This window comes from Centruroides vittatus, unplaced genomic scaffold, assembly GCF_030686945.1.
Source record: "Centruroides vittatus isolate TY-2023 unplaced genomic scaffold, ASM3068694v2 scaffold_386, whole genome shotgun sequence".
In the NCBI taxonomy this organism is placed as follows: domain Eukaryota; kingdom Metazoa; phylum Arthropoda; class Arachnida; order Scorpiones; family Buthidae; genus Centruroides; species Centruroides vittatus.
This window is the reverse complement of record NW_027122706.1, coordinates 3,901,762-3,922,543: the sequence shown is the minus strand read 5'-3', so window position 1 is coordinate 3,922,543 and position 20,782 is coordinate 3,901,762. Positions and strand designations below refer to the sequence as shown.

The 20,782-nt window shown below is 25.9% G+C and overlaps 2 protein-coding genes across 2 annotated transcripts; one reads left to right on the top strand and one right to left on the bottom strand.

Annotated features, from left to right (window-relative positions):
- Positions 1-1,351: 1,351 nt before the first annotated feature.
- On the top strand, positions 1,352-14,865 carry LOC136988913 (cysteine dioxygenase type 1). The gene is made up of 5 exons (XM_067286925.1): positions 1,352-1,557; positions 7,800-7,917; positions 13,376-13,493; positions 13,572-13,741; positions 14,710-14,865. Exons 1-5 carry the CDS (start codon positions 1,391-1,393, stop codon positions 14,767-14,769), a joined length of 633 nt encoding a protein of 210 aa, XP_067143026.1. The 5' UTR covers positions 1,352-1,390; the 3' UTR covers positions 14,770-14,865.
- Positions 14,866-16,875: 2,010 nt separating this feature from the next.
- On the bottom strand, positions 16,876-19,876 carry LOC136988765 (uncharacterized). The gene is made up of 4 exons (XM_067286729.1): positions 19,820-19,876; positions 19,660-19,745; positions 18,616-18,691; positions 16,876-17,013 (listed from the first exon to the last, which is right to left on the bottom strand). The coding sequence occupies exons 1-4, from the start codon at positions 19,823-19,825 to the stop codon at positions 16,876-16,878; spliced, it is 306 nt and encodes a 101-aa protein (XP_067142830.1). The 5' UTR covers positions 19,826-19,876.
- Between the last annotated feature and the right edge of the window lie 906 nt (positions 19,877-20,782).

Here is a 20,782-nt window from a genome sequence, read left to right as displayed (position 1 = left end):
AACTTTAAATTAAATAACTGTGTTAAATTATACTTTACAATAAACCCTAATTGATAATATATGCCTACAGTTATGAAATCAAATAATAGGGCCTATTTTTTCCTTTTATATTTAGAATAATTTTGACTTTTTAGTTATTTAATTTAATAAATTAAGTTGATTATTAAAAATGTAACTTATTATTATATATTATATCATAGTTTTTGCGTTATTTGAGCGAAGGATTTCGGAAATAGCGAAAACCTTTGCAAGAAATAGTTCGAATTTTTCGAAAATAATCGAAAAAATTGCTAAAATCATACGCATTATTTAAATAACGCTAGTTTTAATTTATAATAAGATGTTTTTATTCATTGTATGAAATTAAAAACAATTTATTACTTAGAATGTATAGAAAAAGTATTATAATAAGTAAAAAGTGTTTAGTTGTAAATTCAATAAGCTAACTTGGAAATTTCGAAGGTGAGTAGCTTGACGTAACATTCCTTTATTTTTCTATTATATATTTGTTAAATATGTTTACGAAACAAATATAATATTTTATAGAATAATGTTATAAATGAAAAATAGTTTTTGTAAAGTTTTGAATTTCCAAATGACACAAAAGCTGGTATTTTTGATGAGCTTTCCATGAATCAAAGGTTAATTGCATAAGAAAGGAAATTAATTTTTAGTTTACAGCTATGTAATGTATATTTTATGGTGATTTAAAAATAACCATTACATAGCAGATAATTTTAATTACGAATAAACTATCAGAGTTTATTATATTTCGAGTGCTTATAACATATATTAAATGATCGAATTAAATAAAATTACAGATCTAAATAACAAAACAATCATTATAGGGAAATAATTTTAACATAGTTTTTATAATAAATCAAACTTTTTATAGCATAAATAGATATTTAGATTGACTATTTGAGTATTTAAGCTTCAAACTAATATATGTATATTAGATTACATGCACACAATCCAGAATTTTAAACATATAAAAGCGCATGTTTTTAAATCAAAAAGGTCGAACTTTCTACCCTTAAATCCGGTTTTCCCTCTTTTGGGGCCAACAATAATTTAAATGGGTGAAATTTTTCTTTTAGCTAATTATTTTGAAATACTTTATTGATCAGGAATAGTTAGTTGGATATTTAATCAAAATTTCTCTTATTTAAACTGAAATTATGTTAAATAGATACAGCAGTTCGTTTTTCAATATGTTTTGTTAATTTAATTAAACATATTTGTTTTTAAAATAATATTTTTTGCTATTTCATTGGCTGACGTTGGAGGCACGACTATGACGTGAGTCCACGTGTACCAATGTAGCATTTAAAAGAGCTTAAACCGGACGAAACAATTTATAACATATCCCCGCAGTCTAGACGTAATAATGGATAAAAAAGTGCCAGTAATTACTACATTAGATGAACTAATACATGAATTACATCGAGTTTTTGAAAGCGATAATGTAAATATCGAGTATGTTCATGATATAATGACTTCTTATAAGAGTAATTCTAAGGAATGGATCAAATACGCAAAATTCGATAGACACAGGTTAGTTTAATATTATATATTCTATTTAAAATTTAATATTTTTACTAATTTATAGAGTTTCAAAATAAATTTTTCTATTGATTCATCGTTGAAACTTATATCAGTAAACTAACATGAAATAGCATTATCAAAAACACTAATGAACTTTAAATTGAAAATTGTTTTTAAATATTTTTTAAACTTAATTATAGTTATTTTATTTCGCGTTAAATTTAATTATAATAGAATATTTCTATATTAAACAATTAATTTAATATCATTAAATGATTTTAAAAATTTAATTAAAGAAGTATTCGTAAAACATCGAATGCTACTTAATATTATTATTAATAAGAAAATTCTGATATACGTGCTAAAATCTTAATTTTTGAAGATTTTTAAATTTGTTTTTGTTATTATACATGGGCTGTTCAATGAAAAATTAATGTACATTTTCCAATAACACGGGTTGATGATACATTCTCTGACCTTGGGAATGTGAGGACGAACTGTTTATTGCCTAATATTAAATATTGTTTCCAAGTAGTTTAAATAGCTTTAATCTTATCGCTATTGTTTTTGAATAATTGATTGTTATGTTATCCAGATAACATTTTAAAATAAAATACAAAAACCTTTTGTCTTAGATTAATATTCGTGTCAATGATTGATATTTTATTCTGTACGTCTGCATTACTTCTTAATTTTGAATTTGTTTAATATAAATGATATTAAGTAAATTGTTAATCTGCTTAATGTAATTAGATTACAGTTCAAAGTTTAATAGGGGATTTAGGAAAACAAATTCATCATCAGATTAAAACGAAAGTATCAGCGTTAACATTACAAACAAATCATTGATCTTTCAAGGAGAATGATAAAAGATAAATTTTTATAAACTAAAATTAAATAAATATTTAAAATATATTTTCCTATTTAATTAATTTACAACGTCAGCATAGTTTTTCGATAAATATTATTTTCTTAATAATGTAAAGACAAAACATGTTTCAAGTAAAAATATATATTTTTTCTTATTTGCAAATGTACACATGAATTAAAAGGTACAAAATAGAAAATAGTTTTATGATTTCACGTAAACATTTTATTATTTATCGCTTAAAATTGATTAAAAGATTGATAGTCAAGAATTGCAAAAATTCTTGTTTTTATCTTTCAAGTAATGTTTTAAGATGTAAGCATTTGCATTCTTTTAATGATTATCAAATTATAAGATAAAACTTCAATCAGTTTTAAAAATTAATATAATATATATATCAAATAAAATTTGTTAATCTAGCCTAATTAATTTTCTCATTATTTATTTTGCGATAAATAAGGAAGTAACTAGAGTTTCCTGATTATGTTTATGAACTTTTTCCCCTTTTGCGCCGATATCAAAATGAAAATTTCATAATATTTAATGAAATTTAATAAAATTTACGAACTTCTCCTATTTAGTAATGTGATAAATATTTTTATTTTTATTTTTATAATAGAAATAATGCTTGATAATATATCTTATGTGAATATTATCTCCTAAGTAAGTATTCGCCAAGTTTTTCTCATCTTACACAAAACTAAAACATTTTAATTAGACAATACAAAATCTATTGTATATTTTTTTTACACCTTTAGACTTATATGTAAATTGTATACGTAAATCTATCGATATATTAAATTTACATATAGACGGTGACGTATAAATATGTTAAATAAATACTGCAACATTTAGATTCCGAATAAATAATTTTATAAATAAAACAATCGAGCTAAATATACTGCATAATAAAACGTATTTGATGAGTTATTCTTATATTAATTATAATACGAAACAAAATAAGTAATTCCAAAAAACCCTGAAAATTTTAATTCAATTTAATTTAAATAATCTATTTAAAATATTATTCGAAGCATGTTAAAACGTTAAAACTACATTTAATATATAATAAAAACCTCGCTTTGTGGCCACCTGGTTTACATGACCCCCCTCAAATTTTCCTGTAAAACTGCAGAAATTTTAATTTAAATCAAAATCCATCTTGATCCACTTAAGCGAAATGACATTTCGCTTAAGTGGATCAAGATGGAAGCGTTGTAAAGTGACATTTATATCCGTTTACGTGGCCAATAGAACAGGAAAATTCCGCATTTCTAAATTCAACCTATTGTTTAAAGCAGTGATAAACAACCTTTTCTGGATGTTGGCCGCAAGTGAACTTTGTAGTCTTGTAACGGGACGCACTCATTTATTTTTACAGAATTGCAGGCTTTAAGTCTACTGAGTATCAACATACTCTGTAACCGTCAGTTCATTTGGTTTTAAAATTATATATAAGGATGATATGGAAAGTAGTAATATTTATAGTTGTAAGTTTCTTGCCTGTTTGAACTGTGAATGGAAATTGTAATAGGATGGAGTTGTGAACAGTTACAGTGTAACCATGTGACCTGTTACTACTATGTTGAATTTTGCTGGTTTGTTTTTTCCCTTTGTATAGTTTTTTAATAAAAATATTTAGCTAAGTGTTAAATATGGGTTTTTACAACTGTTGTAAGTACAGTAGAGCATCGATTATCCGACTTAATTGGGGACTGGGGTTGGTCGGATAACAGAAAAGTCGGATAACCGAAAAGTATGAAAAAATACATTATTAGTATAGTGTATTAGGCCTAGTTTAAATACTAGCCTCCCTTTCATGGTCGAGTCAGTGCTGCCAGCTAAAACATGCAAAAATTTAACAAAAATAATATTAAAGTAGTTAAGACAACCAAATATTGTAGCGCCACATCACTAGCGGACATTTGAATTTGCCGACTAGAACGCGGTCGGTTAACCGATAAATCGGTTAATCGAGGGTCGGATAATCGATGCTCTACTGTATCTGTATTTACATTGTTATGTTCGAGGAGGGTCTATCGGCATTTCACTAATAAAAGTCTTAATTTCTCAATGTGATATCGATTATTTGGATCCATCGCAGTTTGATAAGTCTAACATCTCTACCAACTGGTTAATTGAGATAATTATTAAATATAGTAATATTTAGTTTATTCTCATTTTTTCACTCGTCGAGTTTACTTGAATGTTCTTCGTCACGAATATCATCTTAATTAGCGTAGCGTAATGGCATGAGACAGAAAACAATAAAATGACGTTGCATATTAGAATCTCACAGACCGCAAACAGCCTGCTGACCGCGCATTGTTATCTCTGATTTAAAGCACTTTAAACAGAATTGAGCTTTGTTTCTATATTTGTAAACAGTTTGCCGAGATTTATATTAAACATTTAACGGGATTCACTGCAGTACTCTAATTACAATTCCGTATATCAATTTTTTCATAAGTGACCACCTCACTCGTGGCCAGAAATTATAAACACTGAAAGTGGCCATATAAGTGAAGTTTTATTGTAATTGATTTTATCTAAAAGAATATAATTTTCGATGTATTTACAATTCTATTAGATCAGATACTATGAAACTATAAACATTATTTTATTTTTAAAGTAGCAATGAACGTTACTTATTCTGGAGGATATTCAGAAAATAACTTATTTGAAATTTTTATTTTTAATAATTAATAGGTAATATATTTTGTTTAAAAATTATTTTATTTATTTAGACTACTGATTTATATTTTTAAAAAGATTTCTGTTTATCAAAATTTATTAAATAGTTATTTTGTTTTTTTAACCAAATAACAATTATTTAACTTCATAAAATATGAAAATGTGATTAATAACAGAGTGCTAATGATTTGAATAATTAATATTTGAAGCTTCTTTTTCTATAGCATAAAAACTTATTTATTTTGTTTAAACGAGAAATTTATATTAAGCAAATTGAATGTTGTAAACAACGTGGAAGGTCTCTTTCTGTTATGTAAACGAATATGAATCAATTTAAATGTAATTGTTATTAAATTAACATCTCTCAATTATATGAATAATAATGCAATTAGTAATGTTATTTAATCTATGACTAAACAAAATCAATTTAATTCGTGACGAAGAACATTCAAAATCAATTTAATTCGTGACGAAGAACATTCAAAATCAATTTAATTGTTTATAATATTTTCGTATTTATTATTAAAATAATTGCATTTATGTTGCACTTAAAACAGAATTTGGAGTATTTTTCGTAACATATCGCGCTGTTTACAAATATTTGATTTTTATTCAGTAAACTTTAATTTGTTATATAAACTAAATCATTCCTAATTCAAGTTATCAAAATCTAAAAATACACTATGGATAAATATTGTTTATTTTCAAAATCATATAACATGTTTATCTACTTTAATACTGCTTTTAGATTAATTTCCTCAGATTCAATATTATCTGTAACAATCTTCAGAATTACTGGAGAATAATTTAGTATAGACGTTTCCAACCTGTTCTCTAGTGATCTTTAAGAGACGGTCGGATGGTCGAGGTGGTTAAAACGTCAACTTACCTCTCTGGGGATCCAGGAGCGTAACCAGAAGGTCAAAAAACTCCAAGAACTTTCCGGGGATTGTCTGTCTGTCCCGGACATGTCAGGCCCCGTCCTACAGCACTCGGTTGCCCTCATTATGGGATCAAAATTTAGAAACTAAACGAAAATTAAAGCATTAAGAGGGTCTTTTAATTATACTTATAATACGTATGGTGTAAATGCGCTCTTGGTAAAACAGGGAAGAATAGTAAAAAACAAAATAACACTTATTGGTTCAGTCAATATATCTGGGTGTCTTGAATTAGTAGGTGACATTGGATAAACTTATTTTATTTTTAAATGTAATAAAAATAAGAATATATAATGATAATATTTCAGGTATTCTTGAAACCGTGTTTTCTTATATGTTGAGCATCAAACACAAGACCGTGTTATTTATTAAACACTTGGCACTTGGCAAAAGTGCAAGTGTTTAATATTTCACACGGGTCTTGTGTTTGATGCTCGATAATATTTCATATAACATTTTTGTATGATTACAGAAAGGTATCGGTATATTAAATGTCATTTGGAAATGATCGACAAGTGTTAAAGATATATCTGATTTTATATATTTTACAAACAAGAATATTTTATAATAGAGCTGAAAAACAAATAATTATTTTTAAATATAGGCCTATATTATGAAATTTATGTAAAATTTTATAATGAATAATATTATTTATTATAATAATAATAATAGCAATATTTAGAAATCGATTAAGTAATTTCTGTAATATGTAAAATACAATAGCGCTAAATACAAACTAAGAATAATGAAATTATTTGTCATCTTTAGCCTTAAAATTAAATTGATAGTAACAAAATTTTAGGTAAGATCAAAGTGAAAAGTAAATAAAATTTCTTTAGGAAACCGGTTTCACGAAAACATTGTTTGCATTAGCATTGATTTTAATAATTATTATTTAATAGATTTAAATATAGATTATTTTAAAATTTATTATTATTTTTTTCCATTAAATTAGTATCATTTTTAAAGTAATTTTAATTATTTAATTTTATGAAATATGTTTAGAAATTGCAATTTCGAAATGTATTTCCGCATAAAATTTTCGAACTAGCCTTTCACACAAGCAATTGTTTTATAAATGATTATAAACTTAAAATCTTGTTTTTATAAGTGTTATTGGTGTTATAAGTGCAATTTATTAAAATGCAAGTCATGCCATTTTCATACATATTCAATTATTTTCATTAAAGAGGGAAACAAATTTTTCATTGTAGGAGTATAATTAACTTTACAAAAACGTACACCTTAAAGAATTAACAATATTCGGCCAGTTTGATAGACCTATTGCAAGTTTTTGCTTCTTTCTTTCTTTCTTTCTTTTCTAATTATAAAAATGTTTGTCGTATTTAATTGCTGATAATATGAATAATCGTACCCCGAAATATTTTAAGATTTTTAATAAGAATCAGTAATCTATAGAAATTCTACAGGAAATAATATTTAAGAGAAATCTAAAAATATGACAGTACAAATAATATATATAATCTACTAAATATAAAATCCTAAAATGGAATAATCTAGAAATAGTTATTATTCGCTTTAAATAAAGTATTTAACATAAATCCGTGAAAATTCGAGGGTAATTATAAAAAATGTATGTATAAAATAAGATTTATGGCCTTTCTTGATAATTAAAAACGTATATATAAGTTAATTTTTAAATTAATAATTCTAAATTTAAAATATTAAATATATCAGTATCGTTAGTTAAAATATAGTTATTTAAATTGAGCTTTTGATTGTTTCAGGTATACTCGGAATTTAGTAGATGCTGGAAATGGCAAATTCAATCTGATGATTTTAGCGTGGGCTGAAGGACAAGGCAGTAGTATTCACGATCATTCTGATTCTCACTGTTTTATGAAGGTATGTATACTATAACATATTTTGAAACATAGTTCTAGGCAAATTGTCATTCAGATTGCTTCATCAAATTGAATGTAAGCAAGAAAGCGTAATATAGTGAATACTAAATTGTTTAACCTATCAATTTCATTTTGGAATAATGGATTCATTGCTAAATCATTCATTAAATATAAATAAAACTGTTTTCATTGATATAGATTCTTGCATCCGGTTGATAAAATCTACTAAAACGAAAGTTTACTGTCTCTTATTTCATCAATGTTTTTCTTTATTAAATACTTTTATTTGTTTTTTGTTTCGTGAAATTACTAAGCGCAGTTTAACTTTGTACTGTACATGTATTATTGCTTAATTTAATCTTTCACGTGACTTAATTTGCAAAATGGCTACACAATAAATAATTTCACAACTTTTTTTAATGGCGTACTTGTTTCAAAGAAATACTATTATGTTTTCAAATGAATTATCGAAATTGTTTAAAGATTTTAAATAAAAGTTAATTTATGACTATAAATAAATTTAGAAAATAAATTAAAATTGAAGTAAAAGAACATAAATTTCCATGTTTATATATCATTATATTATGTTACTATTTTTACATTGAAAATATAATAAATGTAGCTAAATATTTTCATTAGAATAAGTCTTTATTTAGAGAATAATTAAAAGTTCATATATATATATCAATGATTAGTTTTCATTATGTTTAGAGACGACGTAATATGATTAAATTAAACTTTACAACTGAATGAATTAATGATTATGAAACTTTAATTAGATAATATGCTCAAAGGCCTTCGTAATATATTATTACGCCTGCATGTTGAAATACAGCAGTACTGAATCTTCGTTGTAGCTTTGAAAAACAACTGTAACTAATAGGCCTAACCGTAATAGTTTGATAATTTTCAAGAACTATAACAGAAATTTATAGAACTGAAGAATCAGCAATGCGGAAATTTAAAATATACATGAAAATAAGTCAAAAAATTTCTAATTTTATTTGTGATTATAGATTACTGCTGTTACAAGACATCTCCAGTGAATATTGTGTTTTTAATGTATCCATTAAATTCATTATTCAAGTTGGAGTTTGCCATTGATTTAGTAGTGACAAACAATTGGTATGATAGCGGGTTATTAATTAAAGATATTCAGTACATAAAAGAATACAATGTTTTTATTTGTTATCCATTCCGTGCTTAACTGATAAAGTCAGGTAAAGAATTGCACATTATGAAGAAAATAGGCAGTTAAAGTAAAAGTAAAATTAATAATATAAATATTTACACAGTTTTATCGGGTTTATAGATGAAAATCTTAATTTTTTGATTAATTCTAATAAATATCAAACGAGTATAGAATATAAGTTATCTATTTATGTAAATTCTATCAGTCTTTTAATCGTTACCAAGGCAATATATTTTTTAAAATATTTTACAGAAAAAAATGTTCGTAGTTATTAAAATATTAGACTTTGCAAATGAAATTTGATAAGTAATAATGTATATTATAAACATAATATGAAATGTTATTCTCTCACCTTAAGTAAGATTGTCATGTAAAGGCCACTTATATGAAATTAATTACTTTGCATTATTGCTTTAATAAATTAAATTTAAAATCGTGTATTATAAAAATTTGATCTCATTAAAATACTCAATTTGTGAAAAGTATTCTAGTTTTTTGATTCTTTAATCTAAACTTTTAGATTAATGAATCAAAAATGTTTAGATTAGATTTATTAATCTAATCTAAATATTTTATTATATTTCAAAATATAATAGTGATAAAATTGATTACAGCGGATGTGATATTTATCTTTGTTTAATTCAGAAAATTCAGTCGTACTCAAACTGACAAAATAATAATAATTCAAAAAATTTATTTATAAAAATCTTTCTTACAAACAGATTAGAAAAGAAAAGGTACTTTAGCATTTAACGAAATGTTTAAGAGTTAAAAATATCACAATAACGAGTAACGAGCATTTATAGTATTTATATTTAACGAGAAATAATGTTTATTGTGACATCGTCACAATGCCGGGCTGCAATTTTTAATCATATTTTTAATGTATTACTCAAATTGCTCTCCACCTCAAATTAGTACTGTAGTGATTTGCCCCTGTACATCATCCTTTTCTCTTAGCAATGGAGTCGTGCCGGTAATCATCTAACTCCTTTCATGGGAAAAGTTTTGAATTGAAATAATGTGACTTCCGGTTTTTATCAGACGGTCAAATACATAATCGGGGCTTCCTGCCCCTACGGTTTTCATACCTGGTCTCATATTTTATCAATCTAACGTCTTTCTCGAGATTAAGTAAAGACAGGCGGACAGACAGGCGACAGTGCGAATTTATAGGTCTACAATTTTTTCAAATTGCAGCCCAATAATTTTAGAGCTTATAGATGTTTCGATATTTTTTATGGATATTTAGTATTTTATATAAATATTGATCATAAAATAATAATGATCTTACTAATTCACCCGTTATAGATACAATAGCAATTTACTACGTTACTTCAAACCATGGACATCCGCTGAAACTTTTTAAAGGGGCAAAAAGATATTTTTCCTATATCATAATTATTGCTTAAATCAAGGTGATCGAGCTTATATCAGTTAATTTTCCTGTACTTCCGAGTGAGACAAAAAATAGAGTTTTTCGACACTCCTTAGGGAAGTAATTATAACGTTCCAACTTCCAAACCCCCTCACCCTCGGTTAGAAGAGCTGATCTAGTGGGGGCAAATGCTCTGTTTCTCCAACATACACCCGTCCATCAGACATTAAATATAAACAAAAGGACATCATATTAAAGTAATAAGTTTATTTTAAACAACAACAATAATAAATATTTTTCATTATTTAAATAGAGACTATTAAATAAAGTAGTTGAGTTAATATGCAACGTATTGAAAATTTTAATGGATAATTATAAACGATTTAGACATCATTACGCTTCATAACTTATACCGGAACAAATAAAAGACAAAGGGGAGAAAATACATTCTGTGTAAAGCCTTAAACGGCTTAAACTACAAAAGAAAAAAAATTTAATTTTGAAATTATTTATCTATAATTCTACTCAATTCAAAATTTTTACATTTCAAATTAGAAATTGTCGTAAAGTTAATCTTCTTTATGAAGATCAGATTAATTAATGTGAACTATGGAAAATATTATTTTTAATTTCCAGCGTATAAGTTTATAATAAAATTTAAATTTTTTGAAGAATAATCATTAAAATAGCTTAAATATTTAATAAATAAACCGTTAAAAACTATTCAATTTTTAAATAAACTCAACAGTAATATTTTATTTCTGCTACAGTTGCTTCGAATTGGTCTAGTTATTTTTAATTTTCAATATCGATATACAGTATTATAATTTCATAAAAGTATAATAGCGTATTAGGTATGGAGATGAATTTAAAGTTAATGGTAAAAGCATAAATTTATGTAAAAAAATATTAACTTACAGATTCATTTGAATTGATCGCGTTAAATATAGACTATTATACAGAAAATGTAGTCAAACCTGTCTATAACGGAATCTGTATATAGCGAAAACCTGTCATTAACGAAAAATTTTTTTGGTCCCTTGAATTTTCCTCAAAAAGCAATGTGAATTAACCTGTATATAGTGGAACCTGTCTAACACGGAAACTGGAGGGAAAATCGGGCCTTATAACAGAAAAATCGGTATCTTTATCCGATTTAACAAGAAGTTTACAAGCCTAGCAATCAAAAAAGTCAAAAAATACACATACCCAATAAAGAATAGCAAAATTCTACTACCGTAGTACAGTAATTTTATTGGGGTTTGAATGAAAAGTTTTTGCGTATTTTTATTAACAGCTGTCTTTACTTAACATAAATATGTGATGTAATTATTAGTTATGAAATTTAACACATTATTCCTGATGTGAGATTGCATTCTTTCTTTTGTAGGTTATTTTAAACTTTTTTTTACATCATATGTCGTTTCAATAAAATCAAGTCAAAATATCTGCAGATAAAATGCACATTAAGCATATTATGCACGCTTTTTAATTAAGTTTCGTAAAGGATATCACGCTATACAAACAGTAAAAAATACTCTTGTATGAGGAAAATGCTTCTAAACTCCGAATGTGTCAAATGTGGTTTTGAAAATTTCGTTCGGGAAATTTTGAACTAAGGATACAAAACGTACGGATCCCCAAAAACTGTCGAAGAGAAATTGCGAAAAAAAATTGTTCAAGATTGACGAATGAATTTGCAACAAATCTTAGTGTGTCACAGACACGTATTGTTGAAACATTACATTCACTTGAAATGGCGCTGATGATTGTGTTCCGCACGCAGTTTTTTTTTCATTTATGAAAAAAACGAACTGAATTGAATATAATTTTTTCTGGCGAAAGTAGGCATTTTTATCTTAGAGAACTTTTTTACGGATGAATGAGAAAAAGTTATAATAAAAATATTTGTTATAAACCGAAAATTAGTACCAGCGGATGGTGATTGTTCGGTCGAGTACCGAGGTACCACTGTATTTAATTAATGCGATTTTGATATATGCGGTAACATAGAGAAATTCATTAATCGCATTAATCAAGAAATGCGAAATGTAGAAAACAATAAAACAGATAAAAATCTTGTGGGTACCACTTCCAAGACCCAAGCTTGTCTTTACCAAAAAAAAATTTTGACTGTTCAAATTGTCATACATTTTTACTCGGCATAGCTTTCTTTACATCTCAGATGAATTTGTTTGGATATCAATTGGTTTTGTTTAATATGTAGCTACTTTATATGCACGTTTCAGTAACATAATATGTTAAATTTAAGTTTAAATTAAAATTATATGTAGGTTTACTATACATTTTTATCTTTATAATATTTTCTACTTTAATTTTATGAACCCGTTTTATCTTCTACAGTAGAGAGTCGAAAATCGGAATCAATTAGGGACTGAAACTGTTCAGATTAGTGATTTGTTCCGATTACCGATTATGTACGAAAAAATATATTAACCTGTCCGATGTTCAAATTTTTCTCCGTTGCGTGTCGCTTCGTGTTGAATTTTTCTCCGTTGTGTGTCGCTTCGTATTAAATTTTCGTCGATTTTAAGCCTAACGAAAGTTTTTATAATAATAATCGTATCGTATCGTTAAAAATTATTTTTTCATTTTGTACAAACAAAATAAATATATTGAAGAATATAAAAACATTAAAATTATACTTTAGAAGTAAATCTAGTATCAAAAACGTTCGATTCAGCACGACACAGTCCGACTGAAAAATCGTTCCGATTACCGGCGATTCCGATTACCGGGGTTCCGATTAACGACTCTCTACTGTATTTATAAAAATAGAAATTTCATACAATCATATAAAGTTATTTTTATATTATAATTTTTAATGCAATATTTATTAACTTTTCAAGTTTTAATTATTTTAAATAGATTTTGGATGGAAAATTGTTAGAAAGTAAATTTCAATGGCCACAGGATTCAGAGAATTCAGAAATGGTTTGCTCGGGAGAAACTATATTAAATCTAAACGAGGTTGCTTACATCAATGGTAATTTTATATTTGAAATGATTGATCAAAATGTAAATATAATTATCCATTTAATCATTGTTTCCTTTAATGTTTCAGATAGCATCGGTTTGCATCGTGTGGAAAATCCTAGTCATTCAGAAGTAGCAGTTAGTCTTCATTTATATTGTCCTCCTTTTGATAAGTGTCAAATGTTTGATCCTAGAACTGGACATAAAACACAATGCACTGTTACTTTCTGGTCTAAATATGGAGAAAGAACACCTTTCGTAAGAATCCTTCGATTTTATTTTTATCATTCATCAAAATTGTCAAATTAAATTGCCGAATAATATTTGTATATTTAAAGATTCGCTATTCTCATTCTTTCAATCTTATTTAACTGCCTAAGTTTAAGATAATCAATTTTAAAGAAAAATTTCGTGTCGACAAAATAAATGAAACGATTTTAAATAAAATTAACATTTTATTGCGTTAAAGAATTTAATAACTTAGGCTAAATTAGGAAAGAAAATTTAAATAGCTTCATTTTACATGTTACATAATTCATTGTGCTATAAAATTTTATAGTACAATGATAATATAGTATAGTGTAAAAAGCAATAATTATAAGATTAGATTTGATGTGTGGGAAGAATATTCATAGTTTAGTTTAATAAAAGCATCATTAATTCAACATGTGAACAACTTTATAAAATTGCACAGATGATAATATCTTTGTAATGTTTAATACTGTATTATAGTTATATTATAAATGTAAAAAAAAAAAATCTTGATAAAGCAACTATATAACTGAAAGTAATGTCCTTCAAAATACATTTTATCATATCTTTAAATATGAAATATAAATTTATCTTATATTTTAATTAATGATAATATGTTTTTAATAACTAATTTTTCTTAATCATTTTAAAAGAGTTTAGTATATTTGAATATAAAAAGATTTACAACATTTTTATAAAATCTATTAATCTATAGAAAATCATTCCGGATTATGATGCGAAAAGTTTACTTGAGAAAAGTGTACTTGGCGATGTCATAAATTAATCTTTTTTGAACTGCCCTACGAAAAGCCTTAAATTTCAAACATTTACGTATTACAGATTTAAGAGATAATCTGCCTCGCTAAGTATATTCCTCGCAAGGAAACTTTGATTACTCTATATAAAAACTTAGTGTAAAATTATTTATATATTTTTTAATTGTTTTTTATACATTTTCTTTTTGTTCATTACAGGAATTGGCAAAATCAAACAACATAATAAATAATCAACTTGAAGTTTGTGAAAACAACTGAATATAATATATATATTGTGCACTGATTCATATTTTTTACTTTACAGTACGTCTTTTTTTATAGAGATTTACTTAGAAATAAAGTATTCCTTTCTGACTTTTGTTTTTTCTATGTCTATATATATAATACGCGTTTTATTAATATATAAGAAATATTATTTTCATTAAAATATATGAGACTTTTATTAATGTATTCGTGCATATATATTAGGTCCTTGATTTAACGGATTAAAAATTTCTGTCCTAAAATAAAAATTCTGATTTATTTTAAATATTTGTAAGGTTCAAAAACCGAAAATGCTTATTGAGCGAAAAAATCGACCACAAAGAAAAATTCGAGTCGAGATTCTTTTAATAATCAACCAAAACGCGATCTGGCAATGTGAAAATGACACAATGCTTTGTGGATGCTTATTAATGCAGACTTGGCCAAATTTGATAAAAATATCTGTGCAAAAATAAGTAACAAAGTTTTTTATTATTTAGAATAAAATTAAATTGTAATATACATTGAGAATTATACCAAACATAAACATTTAATCTCATTAACTTATTCGAGGTCAAAGCTTTAAATTTCTAAGACAAATTTCTATTTATCATTATTTTTTACTAATATTAATATAAAAATTTGTTTTCAGTTGGTCTCTTTGGGGAGTGTCATTATTGAAAATACAATAAATTTGCAATTAATTGACAAAATGACAAAATATCTGTTTTATACATAATGCAGTTTTCTGTTACACAGTCTCTCATTTTTTGTACGCTATATTGATTCAATGAGATTCAATGAGACAATATTATCGGAAGCATGTATGAGAGTCTCACTTGTGTTTTTCTTCGTTTTGTACAGTATCTATAGCGAACAATACTTTTATCATACAATTTTTCATACAAGTTATACAATTTGATCTATTACTGTATTCATCGGGAAATTATTTTTATCATCTGGCGATTGACATGAAGAATAGCAGCAGAGCAGTCCGCAAAACAAAACTCACTTGATGAAACTGATTTGGAACGGATTCAGTTGTAATCGGATGTGCTATTCACACGAGTTTTACTGGTAATATATAAAAATAATGTTGCTTGAAAAACTCAGTCATAAAAACTCTGTTTTTTTTTTTTTTTTTTAATAGTGAGTTGCCCTTTCATTCTCTGGTTGGTACAAAAAGTCACAGTAAGCGAAAAAGTAACCTGGCGAATAGATTGGCGATTGCTATAAAAAAGCCAGAATGATCCCTGTTTTGGGTACTAAAAGCAATTTTTTTTTCATACGCATAGTTTCAGCCAGGCCCATAATGGCGGCGGTTGAGTGGCATGGAACCTGACACATCCGGAACAGACCGACCGCTCATAAAAAGTTAGAGAGAGTTTTCCGCCTTAGAATGGTAAACTGACACCTTAAGCCTCGATTTCACTTGCAAATTTCCAGCTGCAAGAGAGTTTTCTTCCTAGGAGCGATGGCGACAATCGTTCAGTGGCAAAAATATAAAACTTCGTTGCAGCTATACGAACACGTAAAATTGAAAACGCTAATACATCAGCCAATTAGATGTACTGTCACACTTTCGTGCATGAAATAGATTTTATTGTTCTGACGTCAGTTACATACTACCACTTTATTAGTTAACGAAAGCGGTGAATTTTAGCGACAACGCAAATGTTTAACAAACAGGAAATTTTCTTAATGTCGTGGCAAACCGTTACAGATTTGCCTTGTGTGATTGTTTCGATTGTAATCGCCGCTAGAAACAGCAAATGAATTTAAAGTTTAACATTTCTGGATCATTCATAAACTTTTATATACTCCATTCTCTATAATTTAATTTAGTGATGACTTTTTATCATTCCATAGGTCGCATTAAATTAATTTTAGAGTAAATAATTTGAACTATTTCGAACCATATTTTTCTGTATATTTCAATATTAGAAAACATAAAGATTGAAAACATAATTTTCTAGTTTAATGTTTAACAATTTCGTTGCCATTACTCGTACATTCGATTTAAAATTCTGTACACGTAGTTTATATTATAAAGATTAAATTAGTAAAGACGCTTTATACATTGTTATTTAACATAATTGCATAAAATCGCGAACATCGAAATTAGCATCGCAATTCTTTACTACAAAAAATGCAATAGAAAAATACAAATATATGATCCAGGAAATCAAGCAATGCGATCAATGATAACCCGAGCCACATCCCGCTATAACCACCAATATATCCATTAATTTCTGTTGGCTGAAAAATATTAAATATTTATTATTAGATTTAATATTTCAAAAGCTCATAAATTTATTTCTAACATATATACATTAAAATAGCTTTTTTTTTCATTATGATTGTTTTATATATATGTAATAAAGTAATTTACTATATTATAATATACAATTTTTAATCTATATTGCATTCACGTAACTTATAAAATTTGAATTCATACGTATTTATTCTTTCTTTTAATTCGTTTAAAAACATTTTTAAACTAACAACATCTACATACAACTATAACAACCTATATACATCTACATTTACGTGTGTGCGGATATATATATATATATTATAGTATAATTTTCATTTATATTTATCCTTTTCATTTCTTTGCAATCGAATCATTCAATCTATTTTAAAAAAATTAATATTGTATTGTGTAAAATATATAATTTAAAATTGAGGTTTATATATTTTACTTTATTTTTTTTTCTGGGTATTTATCTCGATGCAAATAAATCGACAAAAATGTATTGAATACGATATATTTTCATTGATTTCGTTTGAGCATATTAATCACAATAATTGTTTGTGATTTTAGTAAATTTAAACATAATAAGTAAATAAATAATCATATTATAATATAATACAACATAAATTTGGATAATTTTCAACGACATTCTGTTTAAATTAAAGGCGGAAGGATGGCGCAGAGGAAATGATTTTTCTAGAATTGCTAAATGCAATAACTAATAAATTTGTTATCTCTAAATTTTAAAAAGTATGAAATTCTTTAGATAAAATTTTAATTTCGTATTTTAATTAAACGTTTCCATTTTTGGTTTATTTTAATTTACATGGAAGAAACCAATGATAGAATTTTAACTTGCAAAGTGACATATACTAAGTAGGAGTGAAATGGATCAGTTTCGTTAAAACTACTTATTGAAAAAAAAACTTATAACATAGAAAATTAAATTTACTGCGCTGTAAAAAGTATGACAACAAGAAATTGAAAGACCATAAATTGCAAATGCCTAAGTTTATTGGGAGTTATGATGCTACCAATTCAAAATATATTGCCAAACAATCCAATGTCAACTAATTTGTAGCATATTCTTTAAATTGTATATGAAATACGCTTTTTGCCATATATTACTTTATGAAGAATCTATATTGTACATTTTTATACATCATAGTGTTAAAATGTATATAAAAGGAAACTTATGTCATAGAAAACGAAACATTCAAACTAAAATTTAAAATGATTTTATTGAAATTGCGATAATAGTTTGTCTTCGATTTACGGAAAAGATTTCTTTCATTTGTGACATTTGTCGCCTCTATCCTCCATAAAAAGTTTTGACTAAATAGCAAATACATTTCTTTCGTTATTACACGTCGTTTGCGAATTCGTGAAGTTATAATGGCCAATCGTGAGAATAATCGTAAAGATCTTATTTTTGAAATACGTATTTTGTTTCGTGAAATCTTTTTGCTAAATACTGCAACAAAATATAAAAAACCTAAATTTAATTTAGCTTTTAAATAATTAATTTACAAATTAAATATAATTAAATTAATTTAAAAGGAAATTAGATAGTTTAAAACTAAATTTTAATGTATTTTACTTACAGTAACCACTGCTTTATAATTGTATTCTACCATTGTATTGTCTTCAAAGATAAAAGATATTATTGTTTTTCCACTACTGAAAGAAAAAAAAAAAAAATGGAAATTAATTCATAAAAGGAGAAAAAATTATTGTGATATCTGCACAATGCCAGAATGCAATTTTTAATCATATTTTTTATTTATTTAATTTAAAACATATCCTCTCGATCTCAATACATTAGTACATTCAATACACCGTATTTCTCATATATATATTTGAAAGTTTTAAAAATTATCGCTTAACTACAAGCAAAGATTTATTCTTTTTAAACATAATATTCAAAATCATCTTTGAAGTTATATAATTGTTATTTTAATTAAATATTCTAAAGATAATTTCACCGTTAGGACACAGACGAAATATAAATTCTAGAATAGATTGTGGAAGATTTATTAGAATATAGACTTAAAAAAATTGTAAAAATACACAACATTGAGAACTTATACAAAAAAGAAAGTGTTCGACGACATGGAACTTTCAAACAATTTGTTAATATATAAATAGTGTATAGGCAACGTAGAGCCTATACAAGAAGGTCAACTCCGACAGTCTTGATCTTGTTTATGTTCCTGTGATAGTGAAAGGACGTTTAGAAGACTTGAAAAGTCTTTTTTTCTTTTGCATAAGTCATCAATGTTGCTTATGTTTACATTTTTAAAACATATATTTCGTTCTAGATTTCTTAGATTCTAGAATATTAAAAATCATGAGTTGAACTAGATTTGATTTAAATAGTTTTCGAGTATGTATTTCATAACATAAAAATAAACTAAAATCAATGTTTATTTAAAATTTATTTTGTATACTAGTACTTTCTATATATTAACAGGACTTAAGTATAATAATATATAATAAGTCCTGTTAATATATAGAAAGTACTAGTATACAAAATAAATTTTGAATAGAGTTAAAAAGGACACAAAGGCATAATAAATAAAATCAATGTGTTTATAATGTAAAATAGTTTTTAATAATAAGATTTTTTTAATGCTTATTTAACTTACATATTTATATGAGATGATGCATTAATCAGTTTGATCAGGACTTCATTATATTCAGTATTATTATCATTTTCGCCAGGACTAAGAATCTAAAACATTTAAATTTATTTTTTTTTAAACATAGTCGACATTTGATACTAATAATAAATAATACACTAATTACCTTCATTGTATGTTCAAATGGTCTTTTCTCCACGACATAATCAAATATTATTCTTCTGTTAAAAAGTTATATTCATTTTTTCAAAAATTTTAATATCTTATTTTTTCTAATATAAAATATATTAAATGATAATATATAGTTTAATCTGAACGTCTAAATAATTTAATTTTTTAAAATGTAATTTTTAATTTTCAAGAATAAAGATAAAGTATTACCTGAACAAATATTAAGGTCATAAACGCAAATGACTTTTTCAATATAATGTGGACCTAGTTTAGGATAAGAGAAAACTGGCGGGAATAGAAACGAGAAAAAGAAAAGTGATGCTTTTAAATTTATGGCAAGAGAAATTCTAATATTTCATTCAGCAAAACGGACGAATCAACAAATACTTAACCTTAATTATCTAGTTTCTGAAGTAATAGTTTGCAAACAAACTTTTTATTTCTGCCTGTATTAAACATGCATGTAATAAATAAATTAGAAAAAGAATTACAGTACAATCTTGGTAATCCGTACGTTTGCTAGCTCGATACGTCTAGTAATCTGACACTACTAGACTTTCGGGTTAATATCTAGTTGTAGCTTCCAATTCCCTGTAGTTTAAACTCCAGTTCCCATTAAATTTGAAGATATTCCCACTAAACGTAACCTAATATCGATCCCGAGATTAAACATTCGCATTTGAGCGCTGTATTTTAAAGATGCTGGCTCAAAATTTTAGGCTGCTCAAAAGCAGGTATACAATATTTTATAACACAACACTGTATAAATATGGATATAAAAATTAATTTCCAGATATTTTCTACAAAAAACATTGTATTTCCTTAATAAATTTTCTACTGCTGCTTCAATTTCCAGTAGACTTAGTAAGAATCCACCAACTTGGCAGCATAATTACTGGCGACGACAGAGCGCTCGGATGACAAAACGACAAAAGACAATTGAAAAGTAATTTAAAAG

Coding starts and splice junctions, on each gene's coding strand:
- LOC136988913 (XM_067286925.1), top strand. CDS start 1,391: ATGGATAAAAAAGTGCCAGTAATTACTACATTAGATGAACTAATACAT. Junction 7,918..13,375: donor ATTCTCACTGTTTTATGAAG/GTATGTATACTA, acceptor TATTTTAAATAG/ATTTTGGATGGAAAATTGTT. Junction 13,742..14,709: donor ATGGAGAAAGAACACCTTTC/GTAAGAATCCTT, acceptor TGTTCATTACAG/GAATTGGCAAAATCAAACAA.
- LOC136988765 (XM_067286729.1), bottom strand. Junction 18,692..19,659: donor GCATCATCTCATATAAATAT/GTAAGTTAAATA, acceptor TTTTTCTTTCAG/TAGTGGAAAAACAATAATAT. Junction 17,014..18,615: donor ATTATAAAGCAGTGGTTACT/GTAAGTAAAATA, acceptor AATATTTTTCAG/CCAACAGAAATTAATGGATA.